General features: G+C 37.1%; 1 protein-coding gene across 8 annotated transcripts; it reads right to left on the reverse strand.

The window, feature by feature from the left end:
• Positions 1-288: 288 nt before the first annotated feature.
• On the reverse strand, positions 289-26,186 carry STEAP2 (STEAP2 metalloreductase). Of its 8 annotated transcripts, none has more exons than XM_063708277.1 (7): positions 25,861-26,167; positions 21,299-21,407; positions 12,334-12,858; positions 10,416-10,943; positions 7,868-8,032; positions 5,426-5,573; positions 289-3,194 (listed from the first exon to the last, which is right to left on the reverse strand). In XM_063708277.1, the coding sequence occupies exons 3-7, from the start codon at positions 12,823-12,825 to the stop codon at positions 3,139-3,141; spliced, it is 1,389 nt and encodes a 462-aa protein (XP_063564347.1). In that variant the 5' UTR covers positions 12,826-12,858; positions 21,299-21,407; positions 25,861-26,167; the 3' UTR covers positions 289-3,138. The 8 variants fall into 8 exon arrangements, with proteins under 8 accessions (XP_063564347.1, XP_063564344.1, XP_063564345.1 ...); XM_063708274.1 differs by having other exon boundaries at positions 21,299-21,411; XM_063708275.1 differs by having other exon boundaries at positions 21,299-21,470.
• Positions 26,187-26,921: the final 735 nt, after the last annotated feature.

Below are 26,921 nucleotides of genomic sequence, written 5' to 3' on the forward strand. Positions count from 1 at the left end.
AAAATTTCTGCTACGGGGAGTTTACAGAATAGCTTGAATATTGTGTGTGTTCTGATTTAAAGATGCTTAATGAATGCTAGTAAAATGAAATAATGTAATAAAATAAATGTAAATGGAGGTTTTTCTAAATGACTATTTTAGTAAAAACAAACAAAACCCCTCCAAAACTATCACAGGTATTGCTTTCTGGATGCTTCTGAAAAGAAATAACTCAGAAAAGTATTAGAAGGCCTCCATCAAATACTAGAATTATTATTCAGTGAGAAAAAAATCCACGTGTATACAACATTTCAAAACAGAAGTTAAAGCATTAAATAGTACTTTTTATTTAAATGTTTATAAGGCAGATACATGAGAATGATAGAAAACATGGTGTGTAATTTGATAGCAATATTTTGGAGATTACAGAGTTTTAGTAATTACCAATTACACAGTTAAAAAGAAGATAATATATTCCAAGCAGATACAAAATATCTAATGAAAGATCAAGGCAGGAAAATGAGTATAACTAATTGACAATGGAAAATCAATTTTAATGTGAATTGCACATTATCCTTTAAAAGCTTTCAAAAGAAAGAATTATTGCAGTCTAGTTAATTCAGACAGTGTTAAACGGTATCAGGATAAAGAACTGAAGGGCAGAAAGAATTAATTTTCACTTCATGTAACACACCCAGATTTACAATGGCTTAAACGCAGGAAAAAGCAGTGGAAGTAGGGAAGTAGTCAAGGTCTTTCTGGTCTCTAATCTGCCTTACTCTTCGGGTGTGGCTTTGATCCTCTGGAGACAGCTGCCAGGGCTCCTGTTATATCCACAATCCCAGCAGCAAGATGAAGGGATGAAAAAGGACACATGCTGCCTTCCTTTGAGGAGACTTCATCTCACTGGCCAACACTCAGTCACATGTACACCTAACTGCAAGGACAGCTGAGGAATGTAATGGGCAGCAGCTTTTAAAGAAGTAGAGTCAATAGGAAGACAAATTCCAGTTCCAGCTCAGTCTGGGTATCTGCAAAGCTGCAAAAGATCTTTAAAGACAGTTTCAAGAGAATATTTCCTTAAAGTTGGCAATTTGGAGATCATACAAAAGCATCTGCTTTTGTGATTTAATTTAGCTCATCTGGCCACTGGAAGAATCCAAACAGTCTGCCTTAATTTTGGATGAGTGCACGATGGAAATTCAATAATTTAGAAAGTTAAAAAAAAACTCAGTATGTTAGGCTGAACAAAACATTTTTTAGTATCATATGGAAAGAATCTCTGAAAATTAAGCACTGTATAATTTTCTCATACTAAAAAAAAAGTGAAGAACCCATTCATTCATGTAAAATTCACTGTTTAAAGGTAAAAACAGATTGAGTTTCCACTGAAATTATTACAGTTTCATTTAGGACTAATCATTTGTCCCGAATGTACATCAGAATTTGTTTTACCGACTGATGAACAATTGAAGGTAGGGCGTCTCATTTCACAATATAAATCTTAACACTGTGAGGTGTGTTATACTATGTATGTATCTTGCTTTAAGTCGTGGATTTACAAAATAATTTCAACACATTTTAGGCTGTTTACTTATTTCAAAACAGGGATTTCATAGACTGACACAGGAATAATTAGTTCAGTGTTCACAGTATTCCTAAATAAATATTTACTTATTACATTTATGATACTTTATTTAAAATACCACATTAGAAACTTTAAATATTTCATAAATAAATCTCTTTTTTGGGGGGAAACTCTGTACAGAATTTATTATGAAATAGCTTAATGGCAAGTGGTAATTTAGAAGAATTAAGTTATCAGATAGGAGATATATTAAAATATTTAAAAATTGGATATATTCTTGAAGCCCTTTTACACAAGTAATTTCTATAATTTGATTGTAATGAAAGTATAATATACCTTGTTACTATTATCAGATTAATTTTTGAAAGTAGAATTCCTTAATCAAGCCAAGGTTATGCTGCTTTATAAGAAATTAATCAGGTAGTTTAATACTAGAGCTCATTAGCCAACCTGTATGTAGCACAAAATAATCATCTTTGATAAATACCTATAAATATATTTTATTCATACTTTTAAATATTTTATAATTCAAATAAAAACCTTATATGTAGACAATCTGGGCTAAATTTCCATGTATGTTTTGAAAAATAATGTTAGCATGAATAGATTCATATTTAAATATGATTTTAAATATTCTTAATAGAGGAGACATAAGAAATATTTACATAAAAGCTAAGTAGCATGATACAGCTCATGGTTATTTTCCTCATAGGAAAACAATTACTTGATTTTTTTTTTGCATAGGATTAAGACTGAGTATCTTTTCTACATTCTTTTAATTTTCTAAGGGGCACTTCTCAAAACACAGACCAGGTAGCAAATCTCCACTGCTCTAAAGTTCTCACCACCACTTTCTCACACCTAGCAATAGTAGAATTCAGTCCTACTTCTGAGGCCAGAAGAATGGTTCAGAAAAATAATGATTATAAAAAATAACAATTAAGAAAAATAATCACATAGAAGTAAAATAAAGCAACTAAACATCATAGTTTTGCATTTTTAGAAAAGCATTTAAACATTTAGAATTATAGTAAATATATTACATTTATTCTAAAACTTCAAAATTATTCTGTTTTTGTAGTACTGAAAAGAAGATAGTGCCATTTGAAACAACAGATGCATCTTTTATACATTTTCACAAGTTTGTTTTTCATATTTTTAAAGGCCCCATTTATCTGTAACAGTGGTATTTTTATTTAGAGTATTGGCTACTTAATATATACATGCAACAATATATGCTTTAATAGTCATTTAACTTTTAGGAATATTTCATTTCATTTTCACATTAAGTGGTTAAGCATAGTGTTAAAAGAGTGGAATTTAAGGAATAAGAAAATATTGAAAATACGCTGTTATTTTCATTAGTTCACTATAATAGAATGTTTTTGCCCATAAAAGTTATCATTGCCCAACTGAATTCCTACCAAGAACTAACAAGTGATTCTCAAGTGGGGAGAAATATTATTAAAATAAAGAAAATAGAGGGCTCAGTTAGAAAGTACAAGATAATAGGCCGGGCGCGGTAGCTCACACCTGTAATCCCAGCACTTTGGGAGGCCAAGGTGGGTGGATCACGAGGTCAGGAGATCGAGACCATCCTGGCTAACACGGTGAAACTCCGTCTCTACTAAAAATACAAAAAGAAATCAGCCGGGCATGGTGGCGGGCACCTGTAGTCCCAGCTACTCAGGAGGCTGAGGCAGGAGAATGGCGTGAACCCGGGAGGCAGAGCTTGCAGTGAGCCAAGATCGTGCCACTGCACTCCAGCCTGGGTGACAGAGCAAGACTCTGTCTTAAAAAAAAAAGAGGGTACAAGATAATAAAATTCACCAAGAGAACATTAGAAAATCATAAGTGAATTACCAAACTGACAAGGCAGTTGTAGAAAAAGAGTCACTGGTGGGAAAGGTAGCCTCTACTAAATAAAAGTCTTTTTATTGTTGGCAGTTGGATTCAGTAGTACCTATGTGGGTAAGTTTAGAAATGTTATAATTTCAGGAAGAGGAACGCATATAATTGTATCTTGCCTATAATTTTCTATTTTAATAAGGAAATAGCAAATTGGGGTGGGGGGAATGTAGGGCATCCTACAGTTTGAGCAAAATGCAATTAAATGTGGAAGGACAGCACTGAAAAATTTTATGAATAATCTGTATGATTATATGTCTCTAGAGTAGATTTATAATTAGCCTAATATCCTTCATGCTTGTAAAGTGCTCCCTGATGAATGGTTATGCAGGCAGGAGAACTTCTCAGGAAGAGAAAAGGAGAAGACCAACTCTACAGAGATTTTTGAAAGACTCCGTGGGATCTCAGCAATTTGTTAACACTGCTAGGGCCCTTCACTGCATAGGGAGGCATATGGACTGCCATGGGTCTCCAGGCTCATGTTCCAAGCAAGAATAGGGTAAGTAACTGTGAATTACCCTACAAGCAGTAATAAGTTTATTATAATAATATTTTTATACATTTTTGGATGCACCCAACCCACTCTAAAGAATGTCAGTGACTTTATACAAAAGAGGAAGCATCTAGATTGGCATTGTGAACATAATGCATAGGGGCGCGGCAGGAGCTCTAGAGCCTAGTGGTTAAAACCGTGGCCTCTGGAATATGACTACCTGGACTTGAATGCTCACTCTGCCATTTATTAACTGCATGACCTTTGAAAAAGAACTTTTCTATCCTTAGGTCCCTCATGTGTAAAATGAGGATAATAACTACTTATCTCACGGGGTTGTTCTAAGTATTAAATGGGATAATACAAGTAAAGTACTTAGAACCATGCCTAGCACATCAGAATCCCTCAAAGAACATCAGTATAATCCTATACCATAGCAAGTGGTGACTGGTTAAGGTGCGACAAAGGTCAGCTGACAGATTACTTGTGTGCAAACTTGATACTTTTGTTCTAAGTAGGAACTATTATAAAGTTCCTAGGATTGGTACCGTATTAGAGATAGCAGTTTTGGAGGCCACATGTTACTGAATCCTCTTTCTGATCAGTATATTAATATGAAATGAAACTGCTCTGTAACACAATAAAGAATAAAATCTTTCATGAGGTATGTATTATCAGTATGTATTTCATGTCTCGAATATATTTTAAATATAATTTCAGGTTTAATTTGTCTTTTTAATTTGTGTCTCTTCATATAATCACATTGCTTCATACAATTAATTTCATCCTTCAAATCCTATTTTATGAGAGAAATATAGGAATGCTATCATGCAGCCTTACCTATATGCTAACATAATGTGTCCTTTCTTAAAAAAATGTATAATAATGCATTTCTACTTTTTAAGTTGAATAATTAAAATCTTAATCTTCAGAAAAAAATGTATATCCATTGAATTATTTTAAAAGCTTAAAATTCTGCTGGTTTGCAAATTGTTTTTAACATTATATCTATATTATTAACTGTAAGTATTTTTGCCTGATTATGAAATATAAAGTAACAACAGGGTTACAGTTGTGCAAAACAAAACAAAACGTACCTAAATTACAATAATATGTTGACTAGAAAAATTCATATTGGCAAACATGACATTTGTGAAAATTAACTTGAAGAAAACTCTATCACTAAGTCAGCTGAAATCTCATTTAACAAGTTTCAACCCACGATAATTTGACAGCATACTTGTAACTGAACGTAGAAGTCATAAAAATAATGGCATGAGTAGAACTTTATATGGCAGCTGTGAACACCATTTATCATCACATTACTGTGACCCTCTCCGGGGAGACATGAGGAATTGTTCCTCCAATACCTTCTTCCAGAAATTGGCTCTTTTCCCAGCCTTTTTTAATTCGTTTTAGCTTTCGGCTTATACATGGAAGGAATAAAATAATCTTACCCAGAATTACAATTGAGGGCAAAACAAGAGCAAGAACAAAGTTTGGTGGTGTATAAAATCTGTAGTACTCTTCTTCAAAAGCTCGTTTCCATCCATAAATTAAAACATGGAAAGTACTTATGAGCAGAGCGACATATCCAAGTGTAGACTTGGGCCAGGAGAGGAAGGAAAAGAAACAAAGAATAAGAAACAAATGACTGAAACTCATAAATTAAACTATCAAGATATACCATGTTTATATTTTGATAAAACTATTTTGTCTTAAATTATCAAGTTAACCTTTGTCCTCTACTGAATTAAATATTAATATTTTTATATATGCATATATGTATTATTTATATGCACACCTTATGTTACACAAATAAGGCCCTACTGCATACAGTTTAATATTCTTACTACTTCATTTATTTTATCAAGAACATTTTCCTCATGTCATTAAATATGAAAATGACATTAATACTGTATAATATTCTATTGAATGGATGTGCATAATTTATTAAACCATTCCTTTTTGTTGATAATTTACTGTTTCCAACTTTCCTCAACTATAAATGTCATGTTAGGCCATTTTCCATATTTTGATTTATTTTCTTAGGACTGGTTTCTAATAGTAGGATTATTGGTCAAAACATCTAGCTTTTCCTTAAGGGTACTGATACATACTGCTAAACTCTTCTTTATAAAAATTATTCACATTCCCACCAGTTGTGTATTAAAGAAATGTGTATGTATGTGTGTGTGTATACACATACACATAAATATAGTTATGTGCCATATAAGGGCATTTTGGTCAACTATGGACTGCATATACAACGGTGGTCCCATAAGATTATATGCCTTATTTTTACTGTACCTTTTCTATGTTTAGATACGTTTAGATACACAAATATTTACCATTGTGTTACAAGTGCCTGTAGTATTCAGTACAGTAACATGCTGTACAGGTTTGTAGCCTGGGAGCAATAGGTCATGGTTTGTATAAATATGCTCTATGATGGTCACATGATAAAACTGCCTAACAGCTCATTGCTCAGAACGTTCCCTATTGTTAGGTGACACATCACTGTTAATACACAAACAGACATATGATACAATTAAATAAACTAATTTAAAATTATTAAAATTAATTAAATTAAATTAAAATTAAATGAGCATCCTCATGGGCACACACACATATATACACACTGGTTAACAGGCAAATATGAAAAATCCTGCAGTATTAATATAAACAACAATTAAAATATAGAGTTTATTAAGAATACTTCAGTTAGGCACTTTACAGTTTAAATTCTAAAAGCTCATCATTCTTTAGTTCACTAAATTATTATGTTTAAGACTGCTTACTTTGAAGAATAGTCTGTTATATAAAAGTAATATTACATCAGTATAGTGATGTAATGTCTAACTTTACTGGAAAATATCAACCCTCCAGCGGGCAAAATATTTGCAATTACTCATCTAAATTTATAATGATAATTTGCATCTGTCTAGAACCTTCTATTTCTTTTCGGGTATGATTAAACTAGCTGTTGGGAAAGTACTCTCCCTTTTCTTCAGAAAGGAAAAATAAATTCAGATAAGCATTTTGGCCGTGCTTTGAATGAGATTTTTACAGGACCTTAAAAAAAAAAACAAGCAAATAAGCAATGAAATGAAACAAAACTTAAGTGTACCACCTAAGGACATGAATCTGTCTACTATGCTGTAAACCATTTGGATACAACCAGTACAGATTTTGTGAAAATATAGGAAGGGTCTATGTTTCAGTTATCTATTTTTAAAATATGCAACCTTATTATTTAGATATTATTGGAGAGGGTGAATGTTTAACTTATTAAAGAATACAATGGTGGTTTGAAATCCCTTTACAGACATCCATACATATTAGTATACTACTGATATACTAACAAAATTCTTAAGGCTGGTTGCATGTTATAATCCATTACTCTAGTTACCTAGTTTGCCACTGCTTGTGTTTGTATGTGTGTGTATATATACACACATTTCTTTAAAATATTCAGATTGACATCCCCACTTGAGTTCAAATTAATAAGATTTTTCTGGACAAATCAAGATGACTCAAAACATAAAATAATTTTTCATTCACTTGGCTAATAATAAATTGACTTTCAACATTAAATTTGATCTAAGCTCATCCTTCCCAACTTTCATTTTTTTTTCTCTTTTAAGATAACTTTTTCATTCTTAACATAGTATACTGGAAGGCAGTGCTGTCAAAGTCTTCCAGTACAATCATATACTGACTGGTCTTTCACTTATTTAACCAGAGCAATCCTAAGCTGGCTTCCAGCATAATGTATCTAGATGCATAAATACAGCCTCAAAGGCACCCTTTTAATAAGGAACATATTTAAAATGCAGTTGTTCTTAACAAGGAAATCCTATCCTGCACAATCCTTCACCAAACAAAACCCCACATACCTGAATAAAACTGAATTCTCTCCAGTTTAAAGCATTGCTCACTGAAGGGATAGAAGTGACTGCCAGGAGGGAAAGTAAGCCAAGGCTCATTATGCCAAAGGAGATATACATTTCAATTCTCCAAACTTCTTCCTCATTCCAAGAGTTTTCAATATTTGCATGAACCTAACAAGAAAGCAAATGTGAATTTCCTTTATTTAGTAGAACATTAACTGATTCAGCACAGAGTTCACTCTTGGCATAAGAAGAACCTGGTCATATATGGACATATTTAAGTTGTACTAATTCAGTCTAACAAACCATTACAGAGAACCTGTTACTGGATGATACTGCTCCAGGTGTAATGGAAAAGAGAATTAACAAAAGGAGGACAAAACTTTCTCTTTCCTTGTATACGTGCTAGAATAGAGGGGCAAAGCTTTGCCATCGTCATTACAGGGACTCTGGAGTCCAACACCATAAAATACCTAGTAGTTGGTTCTAGGGTGACACAAAAGAAGTTACTGACAGTTAAACTTAGTTTTGAAGTACTATTACAAGCTAGTTTAAACTTGGTTGAATATCTGGGATATAGTCTGGCCTTAGTTCAACTTGGATCCAGTCAGGGAATTTCTAAACTATGTCAGTATCTTCTTCCATCACATGAATAATATATCTCTGTTTTATCTTTCTTCTCATCTTCTCTTCCTAGAAAGCTGTGATTTCCCTAGCTATAAAGGCCAATGGAGCTCAAATATTTATCCACTTGAACTGCCTCATTTAATATGATCCCCAACTATCCAATTGTGTCATTTATATGCAGTATTTTTTCCAAATGTCTTTTCCTTACATTGATAATGTGTATATAATCAAGTCAGACAGTTAACTCTGAATTTGTGGTATTTTGTGTAGGGACTACCTTTAGAAGTTCTATTTACATTCAGAATATAATTAGAGTATAAATCAAGTATTGGACTCCTTCAGCTGAAATTTTTGATTTAAATAAGTATCTATTAATGGAAAACAGATTCTAACTTAACAACAGTTTAACTTTGTCCAATTCCAGTTAACAAAACATACTTGAAATTTAACAACAATGAAAAGCTGCTTCTTAGCTATTAGTTCCCTAAGGCAATCATACCATCATCTTGAAAGAGGCCACAGAGTTCTTACCATCTTCTTATTTGATATCTATACAATACAGAAAAACAGCACTACCCAGTGTACTTGGAGACTGCAACCTGGATCTACCTGCTCTCCCAGTTCATTCATTCATCCACAAATGGGCTGTTTGAGTGTCCACAATGTCTAGGCTCAGATCTAGGCACTGGGTATGTATCAGTGAAAAAGATAGACAAAGATCCCTCTTCTCATGAACTTACATTCTGCTGGGGGAAGGCAGACACTGGTAAATGTATTTTTAACATGGAAATCAAGTGTGTTAGAAGATGGTAAGTGTTATTAAAAAAAGAAAGGTAGAGCAGGGTAAGTCAGAAGGATTGGGAATACTGGTTGGGGCAGAGGCAGCGGCATTTAAGATGGTATCCAGCATAGGACTCGCTGAGAAGGTGAGATCTAGGCAAATGACTGGAAGGAGGTAAGGGAGCCGACTGAGCAACAATAAAAGCCTTAGTATCCCATTAAGAGAAGTTGTTTTTTTTCAGAGAGTGAATGGTTTAAAGGTTATCAATCTACTAATTAGAAAAATATTATTTTAGGTTTTATTGTTGAAACAAGCTTAAGTACAAGATGCCACATACTTGGACTATGATGCCTTCGATCCTTACAAAATGCAGATGCTTTTACACATTTGTTTTCGTGCAATGTTCTTGGCTTTCATTGAGAAATGCTACACCAAACAGCTTCAGGGAAACCCCTTAAATTACATTTGTGGATTGGGAATTATGGAGGAAAACCATAGTCTACCTCATAATCAAGCCCCTTCCATGAAGTGCTCCCTGAGATTTTTTTTTTTTAGAGCTAAGTGCTAGAAAAGCTTCACCCGTGGAACTATTATCTTTTCTGGTTTTTGATAACAAGAGCTTTGTAAATAATAGGGTCTCCCTTCTCATTGTATTGAAAATCTCAAAGCCAAAAGAGAAGCTGTGTAGACACTCTTAGCAGAGGTGTATTCAACTTTTTTCTCCTGATCTTGTCTTCCTGTTCTGTTTTGTATTTTTACTGGTTCTAATTTTATTGTATATATTTACTGAGAGTTGCCTCATCATTTTGTGGAGCACAGCCAATTATAAAACATTAAAATAATGAATTGTTGAATACTGAAAGCACTCATTGCAATTATAACATTGAAAAAGGGGGAGAACCCAACCCTCTATTTTTCTGCTTTTATTCTGTATGGAAAAGGATGGTAGCAGCCTTTACTTAAATAATTTTGAATTAGCCACATAATTATTTTGCAAAAACGTTGTTTAAAGAACAATTCTTTCCCCTCCCGCAGTATACCAAAATCAAATTTCCATTACAGGGCATGTAAAATTTTATGTTTTACAATTTATACTAATAAAAAGTATTTTACTAGCATCAGATAAATAACAAGCACATTCAGTACCTGCTGATAAGCCATGTTGAGAAACAAATATCTCTCTGACCTTCTCATCGGTAAGCAGAGGCTGTAGGCAACATGGACCACAGCGAAGAAAAAACTTAGTAATCCAAGCTGTTTTCTACACTGTAACCAGGTTTCCAACCAAGGTGGAAATCTCCTATACTTGGTGCCATAATAAAGTTGATAAGCAGCTGCCAGAAGACCTGCGAGGTATACTAGGGAGAGCAAAGTAATGGCAACTATAGGTAAGGTTTTATTCACAATCTCTATAGGAATTTTGTAAAAGTCACTCTGTTGGTTTCTAGCATATGGATGAATCACATCTCTGACAAAGGAATAAAGGAAAAAAAATGTGGCCAAGCTTATAGCTACCACCACTGGCCCTCTCCAGAGAGTAAAGAGTCGTAGGGGTAAATTTTCAATCTCTCTGGCTGATGATAAGGATCCCAAGTCAATGGGAATGAAATTCAACTGGCGGGCAAGTTCAATAACCTGTTGTCGGGCTTGAATATTGTTGCTGCATATATAAACCTGTGGAAAAAACAAAAAGACTCAGCATTACCATTGTTGTTTATAAAATGGTAGCAATCGCATGCTCCACTTACGGAGCATCACCTGTGATGACCTTGAGGAATAAATACTCGTTGAATTTTCAGCTATATTATAGTATCTAACAGATTTCAATAGTTTGAAAGCCTACAACAACAAGTATTTATTGAGCACCAAGTTCATTACTGGAGTGAGCTACTATTACTAATGGGTAGGCCACCTCATTCAGGGCTAGAAAAATATTGCTATAGAGTCTCCAAGTAATGTTTGGGGAAAACAAATTCCTAAATATATCCCTGAAGATGTTTGTATAAGGACTCTAAAATAGACCACATAGAAATATTTGCATGTTTCTATTTACATAATGCTGACAATATAACACTCTTTGGATTATTATCATGGATAACATTAGCCAGATGAATGACAAACCCTATTTGAATGAATATTATATAATCATTTATGAACTTTTAAAATAGAGGTCCTTTTATAACACAAATAAGAAAAAAAAATCTAAATTAATTTATTACAGTTGTGACAATGGTGGAATAAACTTTTTTAAAAACTCATTTGGAAAAAATTTTGTATAAATTATAATACAGTATAATAAGTCTAAAAATAAACCAAACACTCAAAGGCACAAACGCTACATAATACAAATTTAGACTATTTCTGTAGCTCATTTTGAATTTAATCACTGTTCCACATTTTTTTCTGTTAAAAATTTAAAATTGGTATAAATATGGGCATATTATTAAATTCAGGTTTGTCTCACAGGTCCTGGTTCTAATTTGCTTATTCTATATCCACTGCTAAACTTTGGTGGATATGCAAAAGAGAAAAAAGGATTCAGAAATAGCCTGTAGAAGAGCATATGTTCTTTTACCAGTCATTAAAATAAAGACTGGAAAGTAAATGGTTATCATGACTCTGATATACAGCATACAATGATATAATACTGAAACTTATTTTCTAAGGAATCTAATCAACTGTCTTTATGGACAAAAACAATAAAAGTGTTTTATAATCATGCTTAATTGTAATGCATAAGCACATTTAAAAGATTTTTAAAACATATTTTATGTGTTTACTTATAAAAGCTCGTTCCACAATGGTGTTGATAGAGTGCCCCATCTGCTTTATTCTCAAGTTGAACTGGATGACGTTCACGTTATTTTCCCAGTTTTCCGCATCATTTTGGGAATGGGAATGTGCCCTTACAAGGTCAGGACATTAATCTTCAGGTGCTCATAATTAATTTTCAAATGATAATAATTGGAAAGTGTCAGAGTTTGGTATTAAAATGTTTGATATTTGCTTAGTTGTTTAACTACAAAATACCAGATACATAAGAATAAAAATGTAAAATACATACCTGCCGGCTGGCATCCTTAGGTCCTAACTGAAGTGCCCAAGCTGAGACAACATTAAATCCTTTGACAATCAAAGAATCTGGGAATAATGAAGCCAAATATTCAGCATTGGATTCTGGGTACTGGTTTATCCTCATGTTATTGCTCACATCAATCAGGATTTTACCCACAAGCAGATGTCTCAGGTCCCACAGGGAGGTATAATGTTCTCTGTGTATAGCAACAAATATTATATTTGTTTTTGTGAGAGCATCTTCATGATGAGTGACATCTACCACATGAGGAAAAAATTCAGAAGCAAACTTAGGATTTCTACTTCCTATGACCACATGATAGCCACATCTAATAAGTCGAATGGTCAAGGATTTGGCAAAATCTCCACTTCCAATCACACCTACAGTGACCTTCCTTGCATCTTTGATACCATTTATGCCGTTAGGTAAAAAAGTTTCACTAAGGCTCTTAGGGCTTCCCATCATAGAGATTGATTCCATGATACGGACACTTCCAAGATCACCAAGAATATCCTAGGGGAGAGAAAATAAAATGGTCATCAGTTACCTATTACTGAACATTAAAACACTTCTAGACATTGTAATGTCCTGTCTTTCTAGAGGTAAAATATTTCACCACACTTTAACATACAGCACAGTAAGACACAATTTGTAAGCTAAAAAAGGACCACTATTCTGGTTTCTCTTCATAAATCTTTTGGCTTTTAAAAAAGCATCTCAATAGGAAAATTAACTGTCACAAAGGTGAGGTGCTAAAGTGGGGCTTCTCAAATTTTAATGTGTACACAGATCACTTCGGAATCTCGTTAAAATGTAGATTCTGATTGAGTAATTCTGGAGGGAGGCTCAACATTCTGCATTTCTAATGAAAGCAATACCAATGCTGGTCTGAGGACCCCTCTTTGAGCAGCAAGGCACTAGTGATGCAGGACAGGAAAGCCCCCAAATGGGGGCTTAGCCCAGGAGACTACTTGACTTTGCATGGGAAAGAATTCAAGGGCGAGCTGGTGGTGTTAAACAGCAACGTTTATTGAAGCAACAGTTTACAGCAACAGCAGAGGTACTGCTCCTTGCAGAGCAGGCCTACCCCGTAGGCAGTGTGCCTAGAGTAGCAGCTCAGTGGCAGCTCTGCAGTCATATTTAAACCTACTTGATTTATATGCAAATTAAGGGGTGATTTATGCAGAAATTTCTAGGATGAGGGTGGTAATTTCTGGGTTGTTGGGCTGTTGCCATGGAAAGGGGTGGTAACTTCTAGGTGTTGCCATGGCAATAGTGAACTGACATGGCACACTGATGGGCATGTCTTATGGGGAGGTGCTTCTGCCCTGACCTCAGTTTGGTCCAGTGTCTGAACCTTGCCTCTGGATTCAAGTTCTGCCTCCTACCTCACTAGAGCACATGAAAAAAGGGACTGCGGTTTTCACTCAGAACTTTTTTGGAAAACACACAAGTATGATTACCCAGCTTTTGAGCAGATCAGAGGCAGCAAATCACAAATGCTGCTGGAGGCAGAGAGGACTGTGATACTAAGTGATGGCTCACAAGACAAGAGAAGAAAGAAAAACCATTTTTTAAAAAGCCATTTAAACCAAAACTGTCTAAAGTCATTTGGGGTAGAGGTTATAAAGTTCCCTATATACTTCAGTAGCTAGTGACTTTATCATTAAATGAGAGCTAGACAAATTAGCTAACAATGAATCCTGGCACTTAAATAATATCTTAAGAAAAATAGGCATCAAAATATAACAAAAGAGTAAATACCATGGACTTCTATCATTCACCCTAGATCTTACAATGTATCACTGAGAAAGATAGCTTACCTATGGAAAAAGGATTAGTAACATGTTTATGATCTTAAATTATATAATATGTACGAAATCTTTTTCTTCCCCTTTGTAAAGAACATGGCTGTGCTTTGGTCAAGGACAGGCAGAGGTAAACATCCAGAGTGAGTGAGTTCAGAGCGCAAGCATATAACTTCACTTGTTACTTGTTATCATAGCCATGTAGACATAACAGAAGCTCACCACCATCGCTATAACATAGGGAAAACTCATCACTTGGCTCTAAGCCACTATTGTCTGTAAAAGGTATAATTGCCCTGCTGACACTGTAGAGGCACTCTTGTGCTCAGAGACAGAGAGTCAGAGCTGTCTGTCTTTGCAGACAGATGGGGGAGCCAGGACCCAGCTTGGCTTGCCCATGCCCAGAGAGAGAAATAGTTAAGCTGCTGACCCTGAAGGCAAGGGAGCTGTGTGTGTGGGAGCCACCAGACTAAGCAGCTGAGACAGGATGGACAGTGTGAGAAAGTTGTTGATCAGAGCTGCTGTTGAATAAAATCATCTTTCACCTGCCTACAGCCCTTCGAGTATTTTTCTGCTCATCCACCCACGCCCTTTGGACCGCAACATGACACCCTTTCATTTGTTGGCTGCATAAACTATGATGCAGTTATTCTTCCTGGAAAAATCTCTCAAATTATCTTTTAGTTGAGAGACTAGCATCTGAAATGTTCATATTTGGAATAATTTGCTCAAGAATACAAATCAGGTTGCCATGAATTAGTGTCGAAATTGGGTCTGAAAGAAAAATACTCTTCCATTCTACCCTCATTGCACAATTTCTTTTATGCTCATAGCAGATGTGGACCATTTCAGAGGATTTAATGGACTTTACAGGCACAGGTGGAATGTTTCAAAAAAAGTTAGGGTTTTTACTAAATGAAATTTGAAATGACTACAGCCAGGAAAATTCAACTTTTTACCCTAGAAATGAGTCACATCCAGTAACTCCAAATACATCAGTATGTTAAACTTTAGAAAGACAATAATTATAGTAATATTACTTAATGCTTATATAGGACATAATGTATTTCAGCTCTCTTGTGGTTTTTATGTATTAACTGATTGAATCCCCACAACCACCCTAAGAGACAGGTGCTAATACTGTCATACCCACTTTGCAGATGAGGAAACTGAGACCTGCAGAAGATAATTAATTTATCCAAGGACATAAAGACAGAAAATAGGGAAGCCAGGTAGTTGTCCAGCTAAGACATGTGTTATTTAGGTGCATGTAAGGAGTTTAGGAAAGGGTGTTTTTTGGGGGTTATAAATATCAAGGTGTAACAATTACAGTTGTACTCAAAGTAGTGTATTATTCCTTTTTCTTTGGTCATTTCATTGCTCCTCAGAGTTACCTAGGAACAACCGATCCTGGGAAAGAAGAACATTTACTATTTTTAAATCAATTACATGTTTCATTTCACACCTTTCAAGATAGACCACTCCCTTGGTGTGGTCCATGCACCCAGAAAGGCAGGCAGGAGTCAGAGGTACCAGGGTAGGAAAAAAACCTGTCAATACCCATTTGGAGATGTCACTAGCTATGCTGGGAATCAGGAGTGGTTAAAGAAACCGGAAGTAATGAAATCCATGCTCACTTCATTCGAAAGTTAATGGTAATCATGTGCATTATCTAAGGGTGGAAAAGGTTGCTAGATTCACACAGGGGAATCCAAGTTTCCTATATCCCAGCCTGGAGTTCTTCTGAGTATATACTGTAGCATCTCCCAAAATATAAGAATTGCAAAATCTTTAAATCTAACACTCATGATGATCAAGACTTTTCAAACAGAAACAAAAACAAAACAACATTAATTATCTGCTTATTTTACAAAGCAAGTTCAAATCCCTTCTGTAAATCAGAATGTGAACAGGTAAAAATTTTATTTTGCTGGGAGTTCCTTTATAGGTGACTAGTCATTCTTCTCTTGCTGTTTTTAGAATTCACTCTTTGTCTTTTACTTTTGACAATATGACTATAATGTGCTGTGGGGAAGACCTTCTTGTATTGTATCTGTTTGGAGATCTCTAAGTTACCTGTATCTGGGTGTCTACATCTCTCACTAGACTTGGGAAGTTTTCATTGTTGAATAACTTTGAATGCAAATGGATTAAACTTTCCACTTAAAAGATATAGACTAGTAATAGATAAAAAAATCATGACCCAAGTATATGCTGGGTACAAGAAACCCATCTAACATATAAAAACACATATAAGACTGAAAGCAAAGGGATGGAGAAAGATATTCCATGCAAATGGAAACCAAAAGTCACTATACTTATATCAAATAAAACAGAGTTTGAGTCAAAAACAGTATAAAGAGACAATGGTCATTATATAATGATAATAGATAAATTCTAGCAAGAGGATATAACAATTCTAAACATATATACATCCAACAACAGACCACTCAGATATATTAATATAAATAAAGTGTTATCAGATCTAAAAGGAGAAACAGACGCCAATACAACAACATTTTGGGACTTCAACACCGCCTGCCAGCATCTGACAGATAATCTAGACAGAAAATTAACAAAGAAACATTGGATTTAAACTATACGTTAGACCAAATGGACCTAACAAACATTCACAGAACATTTTATACAACAGTTACAGAATACAAATTCTCATCAGCACAGACATTCTCTAGGAATGACCGTGTTAGAATACAAAATAAGATTCAACAAATTTTTTAAAAATCGAAGTCATATCAAGTATTTCCTCAGACCACAATGGAATAAAACTAGAAGTCAACAACATGAGGAACTTTTGAAACTGTAAAAATAAATGATTAAACAACATGCTCCTAAATGACTACGGTGGCAAAGAATAAATTAAGGAAGAAATCAAAAAATTTCCCTCAACAAATAAAAATAAAAACACAACACACTGAAACCCATAAGATACAGCAAAAGCAGTGCTAAGATGGAAGCTTATATCAACAAGCACCTACACCAAAAAATCATTACGATTTCAAATAAACAACTTAATGATGTACCTCAAGGAACTAGAAAAGCAAAAACAAGCCAAACCCCAAATTGGTAAAAGGAAAGTAATAATAAAGATCAGAGCAGAACTAGACAAATTGGGACTTAAAAAACAATACAAAGGATGGATGAAACAAAAAGTTTTGTTTTTTGAAAAGATAAAATTGATAAAGCACTTGCTAGACTAACCAAGAAAAAAGAGGAAATACTCCAATAAAAAATCAGAAATGGAAAAGGAAACATTACAGTTGATACCACAGAAATACACAAGATCATGAGAAGCTATTATGAACAACTATACACCAACAAACTGGAAAACCTAGAGGAAATGGATAAACTGCTACACATATACAAGCTACCAAGATTGAAATGGGAAGAAACGGAAAACCTGGACAGACCAGTAACAAAAAAAGTTGAGGCAGTAATTAAAAAACTCCCAATAAAGAAAAGTCCAGGGCCAGATGGCTTCACTGCCAAATTCTACCAAACTTTCAAAACAGACCTAACACCAATTCTCTTCAAACTCTTCCAAAACATTAAACAGGAGGGAATTCTGCCTAACTCATTCTATGAGGTCAGCATTATCTTCATACCAAAAGCAAACAAGCCTCAACAAAAAAGAAAACTACATACTAATATTCCTGATGAGCACAGATAGAAAAATTCTCAACAAAATACTAGCAAACCAAGGGCCAGACATGATGGCTTATGCCTGTAATCCCAGCACTTTGGGAGGCCAATGCAGGAGGATGGATTGAAGCCAGGAGTTTAAGCCCAGCCTGGGCAACATAATGAGACCCTCATCTCTACAAAAAATTTAAACAATAGCTAGGTGTGGTGGTACACACCTGAAGTCCTAGCTACTCAGGAGCTGAGGCAGAAGAATCACCTGAGCCCAGAAGTTGAAGGCTGCAGTGATTTATGATTGCATAACCGCACTCCCTCCTGGGCAACAGAGCAAGACCCTGTCTCCTAAAAAGTGTGTGTGTGCGTGCATGTGTGTGTGTCTGTAGAAGCAAACCAAATCTAACAACTCATAAAAAACACACACACACATCATGATCAAAGGGGATTTATTCCAGGAATGCATCCCAGGTATACAAGGATGGTTCAACATATGCAAATCAACAGCTGTGATACATCACCTGAAGAGAATGAAGGACAATAACCATATGATCATCTCAATAGATGCAGAAAAAACATTTGAGAAAATTTAGCATCCCCTCATGATAAAACTCGCAACAAACTAGGGATAGAAAAAATATGCTTCAACATAATAAGGGCTTATATGATCTATATAATAATAATATAGCTATCATTATTTTGAAATGGGGAAAAGCTCAAAGCCTTTCCTCTATGAACAGAAACAAGACAAGGATGCCACTTTCACCACTTCTATTCAGCATCATATTGGAAGTCCTAGCCAGAGCAACCAGGAAAGAGAAAGAATAAAAGGTACCCAAACTGGAAAAGAGGAAGGTCAAATTATCCCTCTTTGCTGATGATATGATCTTAGATCTAGATAAACCTAAAGATTTTACACAAAAACTCTTAGATCTGATAAATAAATTCAATAAAGTTGCAGGATACAAAATCGACATACAAAAATCAGTACCATTTCTATACACCAACAATGAACTTGCTGAAAAAGACACCAAGAAGGCAATCCCATTTACAATAGCTATAAAAAAACAAAAACAAACAAACAAACAAAAAACAACTAGGAATATATTTAACCAAGGAGGTGAAAGTTTGCTACAAGGAAAACTACAAAGCACTGTAGAAAGAAATTAAAGATGACATAAACGAATGGAAAAACATTTCAAGCTTATGGATTGGAAGAATTAATATTAAAATGACCATACTGCCCAAAGCAATATACAGATTCAATGCAATCCCTATCAAAATACCAATGTGATTTTTCATAGAATTAGAAAAGACAATCCTAAAATTCATATAGAACCAAAAAATATCCTGAATAGCTACAGCAATCCTAAGCAAAAAGAACAAAGCTGAAGGCATCACACTACCTGACTTCAAAATGTATTACAAGGCAATAGTAACCGAAAAAACATGGTACCGGTATAAAAACAAATGCACAGATCAATGAATGCAACAGATTAGATAATCCACAAAAAAAATCCACACATTTACAGCCAACTGATTGTCAACAAAGGCACCAAGAACATACACTGAGGAAAGGATATCCTCTTCAAATATATGGTACTTAGACAATTGGATATCTGTACGCAGAAGAATAAAACTGGACCCCTGTCCCTCACCATATGCAAAAATCAACGCAAGGTCAACTAAAGACTTAAACATAAGACCCAAAACCCCTCATTTCAAGAAGAAAACATTGGGGAAATATTTGAAGACATTGGTCTAGGCAAAGATTTTATGGCTAGGACCTCAAAAGCACAGTAACAACAACAAAAAAATAGACAAATGGGACTATATTAAACTAAAAGACTTCCGTGCAGCAAAGGAAACAATCAACAGAATGAAGAGACTACCTATTGAATAGAAGAAAATATTTGCAAACTATTAATCTGATAAGGGACTAATATTCAGAATATACAAGGAACTCAAACAACTCACAATAAAAAACACATAATCCCATAAAAATGGGTAAAGGTCATGAATAGACATTTTTCCAAAGAAGACAAACAAATGGTTAATAGGTACATGAAAAAATGCTAAGCATTACTAATCACCAGAGAAATGCATATCAAAACCACAATGAGATTTCAACTTATCCCAATTAGAACTGCTATTATTAAAAGAGAAAAATGACAGATGCTGACAACGATTCAGAGAAAAGGGAATCCTTATATGTTATTGGTGGAAATGTAAATTAGTACAGCCACTGTGGACAACAGTATGGGGGTTGTTTCTCAAAAGACTAAAAATGGAACTACCATACAATCCAGTAATCTCACTACAGGGTATTACCTACAGGAAAAGAAATTAGTATATCAAAGAGATACCTGTCCTCACGTGTTTTTTTTTTCTTTGCACACTATTCACACTAGCAAGGATATGGAATCAATCTACATGTCCATCAACAAATGGATAAAGAAAATGTGGTATGTATACACAATGAAATATTATTCAGCCTTAAAAAATGAAATCGTGTCATTTGCAGCAACATGGATAGGAGTGGAGGCCATTATGTTAAGTGAAATTACCCAGGCACAGAAAGGCAAATATCGCATGTTTTTACTCATGTGTGGGAGCTAAAAAAGTGGATCCCATGGAGGTAGAGAATAGCATGAGAGATATCAGAGGCTGGAAGGATGTGTTGATGGGAGGAGGGGAGGAAGAGATGTTGGTTCATGGATACAAATGAAGTTAGAAGAAGTAAGTTCTAATGTTCAATAGCAAAGTAGGTTGCCTATAGTCAGTAACAATGTACTGTGTATTTCAAAGTAGCTAGAAGAGATGACTTGAAATGTTCTTAACACATAGATATGATAAATACTCAAGGTGATGGATTCCCAAAAAACTCCAACCAGATCATTACACATTCTATGGATATAACAAATACTCATGTGTACCCCATAGATATGTAACATGTATCAATTTGTTTTAAAAGTTAGTCTAAGCAGGCTTCTTCAAGAAATAAATCCTACTTCCCTCAATGTTCTGAAAACTGGCCAGTGAGGGTGACCTGAATATTGCTGACCCGGCTTGGCACTACGCTTCTGGTAGTGAGGGAAAGTCCCACTGTTTTGGCACATGGAGTAGCAGAACTGCAATCTCAGAGCTGCTTCTGAATGAGCTACTAAAGCAGTGTTTCTCAACCCTAGGTGCATTCTCCAATGACCTGGCAAGTTTTAAAACACAGTGATGACGGGTCACCCCCCACCACCCAGTTTTCACTTAATTGTTCTGGGGTTCATCCTGAGCAACAGCATTTTTTAAAAAAGATTAGCAGATGTTTTATTATGCAACCAAGATTGAAAATCACTCTAGTAAAAGATTCAGAATTCAATCTAATACTTTCATCATTTGGCGACAGTAGATGTGGCTTTCTGACCCTCACTTATGTTAATTTTTACATTGTTGTTTGTAGTAATGAAAAATTACACTTGCGAAAGAGTAGTAGTTACCTTTGAATATAGGACGCTGAATAATATGCATGCAGTTCTTTCCCCTTTTCCACGCAAGGAGGAGCAGTATCAGAAGGTCCACTCACAATTTTCCAATTTCCTGTCTTCACTTTCTGGGAAAGGCAATGCCATTCCTTAAAATGCGTCACTCCTTGCACAACATATTTTGTTCCTGTTGTTTCATAATATTCAAAATTTGGAATATTTCCATGACTGTATCTCTTCTTTCTGTTCTACAAGGGGATCCCCTCCCCAGTTCTCCAGGCATCATGATCCTGCTGACCTGAGCAGACCACTGTTTCCAAGGGAATGACTCACTAGAAAGGCACTTGTCAAACTTTAATGCAAATATGATCACCTGGGGACCTGTTTAAAATGCACACTCAGATTCTTTAGGTCTAGAGGGAGGTTAGACATTCTGCATTTTTCACAAGCTCCCAGGTGATGTCCACAGTGTCTATACCTTTTCTTTTGAAGTTATTCATAAGGAATCCAAATTAAATAACTGATAAAAGTATGTCATTTATAGGCTGGGCGTGGTGGCTCACGTCTGTAATCCCAGCACTTTGGGAGGCCGAAGCAGGTGGATCACTTGAGGTCAGGAGTTCAAGATCAGACTGGCCAACATGATTAAACCCCGTCTTTACTAAAAAGGCACAAAAATTAGCCAGGGGTGGTGGCAGGTGCCTGTAATCCCAGCTACTTGGGAGGCTGAGGAAGGAGAATCGCTTGAACCAGGGAGGCAGAGGTTGCAGTGAGCCAAGATCGCGCCACTGGACTCCAGCCTGGGCAACAGAGTGAGACTCAGCCTCAAAACAAAAACAAAAACAAACAAAAACAAAAAACAACTATGTCATTTATAGAAAGTTTTGTCTTCATAGTGTAGGGGTGAAAGAGCAGGCCTAAGCTTCTGCAATCACTTTGATTCTCTGAGTCTCAATTTCCTTTGTTAAACAGCAAACAAATAGGTTATACTTGACTCTGGTGGTAGTTTCCAACACTAAATAAGTCTTGAAGCTGTGTAATAATGGTAATATCACCACCCTATATTTAACACTTCAACTTCGGGAGCTCAATCTAAAAGTGTGTGTCAATGACATCGTTTTCTTGAATGGGCATTTGACTTGCTGTACACATTTAATACTTGAGAATGTATTATTATGATAGGGAATTCAGTTACACTCAGCTGGACAGCCTCTTAAGGTTTTCAGTTTAGAAGGATTTCCTGAACATTCCTGAAGCTGAATGGCACCTGTTGTGCTATGTTACTTTTGAAAAATAGAACCTAATTTGTTTCACACATAAATAGGGCATTTATTATTGGATGACAGCAACTCTGAAAGGGCTGTCCACAGAGGTTTTGATGACATTTCACAACCTGCAGATTTGGAGAGGCTATCAAGAAAACATAATTCTCCAGGGCCATGAGGTGGGGTGGTGTAATCTTTACTTTGTAAGCCCACATCTGAACATCTCTTCTTCATCGTCTCTCCTGCAAACACCCAGCTCCTTTGAAGCTCATGGTACTTCACCATACCCTCTCCCTGTCCTTACTGCTGTCCTCTACTGACTTCTAGTTTATTCCTTATGACTGCAGACTCTGGCTCCCAGTATACACACGGTCATCCTCTCTACCCTAATAGCTATCATGTTTTTCCTGGACTTTATCATTCAAGTGGATGAACCATTCAACTTCAGGGGCTCTTATTTCCTTGACTTATTCATTGGAGGCAATGAATTTTTGCCTTTACCCCACCTCAGTCACTCACTGCCTGAAATCTCCAAGCACTGTCTCCAGGACTTCCAATAATCTTAGTTTAAATATTCACACTGATAATTCTAAACAGCAAAAGAAATCTGATCCGTTGACCTCTACCTCTCTAATTGCTTAATATCCTGCACTCTCCTTCAGCCTGCTCTGGTTTTTCTTTAAACCGAGGCTAGATTTGTAGTCACTCCCTTAAAAAGATCCTCAACTCTCTTACTCTCCATCATATCTGCTTGGCAAAACTCTAGTCCTGGACCCAGCTATCCATTTTCTCTTTATCTGTATCCACGTTGGTGAAGGTTGCTGGAGAAAAACCAGAAAACTGAGCTCATTAGTTTCACCTTAAATTAACAATCACCAATTTTACCTATCAAAGACCAGTCTATCCACTTATGTCCTGGAGAGCCTCCCTTTTTGCTTCCCAAGGGGATATGGTTATGACCTCTTTCTGTGACATCTCAAACTTCACAGGTTCAAACCTGAACTTTTTCCACCCAGAGCTGGTCCCATTCGCCTGGAAATGTGTAAATGCCACCATTATCCACCAGTTGCTCCAATCAGAAAATTGGGAGTCATTCTTAAGTCCTTGCTGACCCTCACTTTTGACATAAAATCCTGCACCAATTCCTGTTCTCCAACATATTTCATAAATCCCTCTCCACCAATACCAGGCTAGTCCAGGTGTCTATCATCTTACCTGAACTCTGCAAACATTTCCTAATGGGTCAGCCTACTTTCTCTTTTGACCCTTTCCAAACCGTCTCCACAGCAGCTAAAATCATCTTAAAATGTAAATTGTCATAAAATGTCTCTCCTTAAAATCAGTGCTCCTTGTACTTAGAACTACAGCCACCTTCCTGACTATCACATAAAAGGTCCTGAATGAGTTAGTCCCCGCTTCCCCTCTCTGACCTTATCTGTATATTGTCCACCCACAGCATTCTCTTCTAGAAAGAGAAAACAACAACCACTTTATGTACCTTGGGAGCTTTCCATATACTGTTCCATCTCTATAGCAGAATAATTCACTCAGCCCTTGTTAAATTTATTTTGTAGTATTTCATATAATTGTTTCTTTACTGTTTACTATTTCCCCCATTGGACAATAAACTGCATGAGGGAAGAACCATGTTTGTCTTGTCCGTGATCACTGCCTCCACATTGGCTGGCAGTGTAACTAAGGATGCAATAAAAATTCTTTGTTATGGAATACATCAAAAAAATTCAGGACAAAAAGACATGTAATAATTCTCTAGATCAGATTTCTCTTTTTGCTGAAAACACATGTGGGCCCTTAAGGGGTAGGTGATTTATCAATGTTATTATTATGTTAATGTCTCAGTTACCTCAGTGTCCTGGTTTCTGGCCCAGCAGGGATAAATACATCTCCTGATGTCCTATGTCCTTTATCACGCCTGCAGTCTTACTCTTTCACATTTTTGGTGTATCTTCTTTCTCACTTTTCTAACTCATTTACAATCCTTTCTTTAAAAATTTGTCTTCACCTGTCCTGTTTTTTCAGTATTAAAATACAACTATGCTCATTCACCACATTTTCCATAGCACCAGTACAATAAAAAGTGACTTGGATAAAGCTTTTCATTTCCTAACTGCACAATTTGCTCAAGTTATCATTCTCAATATTGTCTCATTTCCCCATACCCTGACAGAGTGACTAGCTAAGAGGCAGAGAGTGCAGCCATCCCAATGGCAGCACATATAGTTACTCTTTATGTTTCTAAACATCCTGCAAATTATTTAGGACGGGTGATTTGTTTTGTTTTGTTTTGTTTTGCTTTTCCATTAAATAGCCTCTAAGCTTTGAAGCAACCGAGAGAGAATCGGAGTAAAAAAATTATAGGGTTAAAGAAAGAAAAAATAAACAGATCAATAAAATGAAGAAATAATAAAGTGGAGAAAAGGAAGGATGGGGAGGTGGTTTAGAAAACAAAAAGGGTTCCAAGCAGCGGGGCTGTTAAAAGGACCAGAATCTAAGTCAGGAGGTTGGGGGTGGGGGTGGGGCAGAAGTCTGAATTCTTTTTCTCCTATACTGATGAGCGATAATTAACTATGGCCTGGACTGTCTTTCCATCTAAAAAACTAACTGCCCGAGGAGTAAAAACTGACACCAATCCTTCTCCACGGGGTGGGAGAGATAATAAATGGAAATCTTCCAACAAAAATGCTCTTTATCTCTCTGCTCTATTTTAAGAGCAAGATTTTTAGGGCATAATTTTCAACAAGTTTTGGCTGAGGCTGAACACAGGGTTCAAAGATAATTTAGGACAGTCAAAGAAGAGGCCAATTACTTTCGAACAGAAATGGCCTAAACACCACGATTACATTACTGGGAAATAAACCAAATGACTGCTAGAAATACCTGTTCGCAAAGCAGCACTGCATGATCTTCCATGAAATGCCCTGCATCAACCCAAAGTAGCAGGGAGACTATCAAGGGGGCGAAAGTAACCTGCCTGTCCTTTCCTGCTGGGACACATCCTACCTGGGACAATGTCTCCTTGCCTTCTTTCTCCTGGGCCCAACCTCAGGACTTGCCCTTAGCTCTAGGAACCAAGAGGAGGAGGAGGGGGAATCAGTGGAACAGACACCCTTCTCCACCCTTCTCACTTTCCACCTCAAGGTGCCAGGAGATGAGGGACCCCGCAGCTCAGGGCGGACGCCCGGAGAGGGCGCAGAATCGGGGAGGATGGATGCAGCGCGTGGCGCCGACTGCATCTTGACCCTCAACTCCGCCGCCGCTATCTTCTTTCGCGCTCCTCCCCGACCCGCTCACCTCCGCGCCCCCCGCGCCCTCCACGCCGGGCAGGGGCGAGCCTTGCAGCTCCCCGGGAGCGGCGCCGACTCCCCAAGGGCCCACCCGGGGGCCAGGGCCTACGGACTGCACCTCCGACTGGCGGTTGCAGGGTGGCTGCCGCGGCGGTCGCACTCCAGCTGCTTCCCCGCCTACCCAAGCTGGATCGCGTACAGCCAGGGGAGAAGGAAGGAGGGAGGCGCGCGGAGGCCGGCTTGGCAGCGACGCGCCGCTAGGGGCTGCGTGCCCGGACAGCTCGTGGCGCCGAGGGCCGGAGGAACGCTGACTGGAGTCGGGAAGAGCCGTGGAGCGCGGGGGAGGAGTCGGGGAGCTCGGAGGGGGCGGGGGTGTGTGGAAGGAGCCGGGGTGTGTGGAGGGAGCTGGGAAGGGCCCAGAGCACCGAGGGGGAGCCAGCAGTGAGTGCACTGGGGAGCTCCACACACGCGGCTCCGCAGCTTTGCGCGCCCCTCTACCGCGAGCGGCTGAGTATCCGCCTGGCTCCCCTGCGGGGTTCCTCCGTGGTCTTCCGGAGATTCTTTCTGAAGCAGCTTTAGAATAGTCAAGCCTATTTTTCTACTCCATTTCTTTTTGTAATGTGGGGTCACCTTTCCGCTCTAGAAATTGCTTTTCTTACGCGATTCCCACCCCAACTCTCGCCAAGGGCCCTGGTTCTCACCTCCCCAGTCTTAGCTTCTGACAAGCCTCCAAGCAACTGCGCTTTTTTCTTTTGTAAGTGTTCTTTTGCCTCATGTTTACCCCATCCCAAACGTCTTTTGACTAGACTGTGTCCTTGGAATAAAATGTTCGGAAATGCCCTTTCATGAAAACTCCCTCGGATAGGAGGACCCTCACAGACCCTGGACTGCAGAGATTATTCTGTTGACTTTGACCTTCACTCTAGCTGGTGCCGCGCGAGCTTTGGTGTGGGGGAAAGGAAGGTTAGGCCGTGAGTCAGGAGACCTGTGTTCCTGCGAAAGCCATTTACCTTCTGGGGCCGCAATGGCTTTGAATGTTTCAGGGGATCCCCTGAGAGCACCTTTGGC

This window comes from Gorilla gorilla, chromosome 6, assembly GCF_029281585.2.
Source record: "Gorilla gorilla gorilla isolate KB3781 chromosome 6, NHGRI_mGorGor1-v2.1_pri, whole genome shotgun sequence".
NCBI classification, from domain to species: Eukaryota; Metazoa; Chordata; class Mammalia; order Primates; family Hominidae; genus Gorilla; species Gorilla gorilla.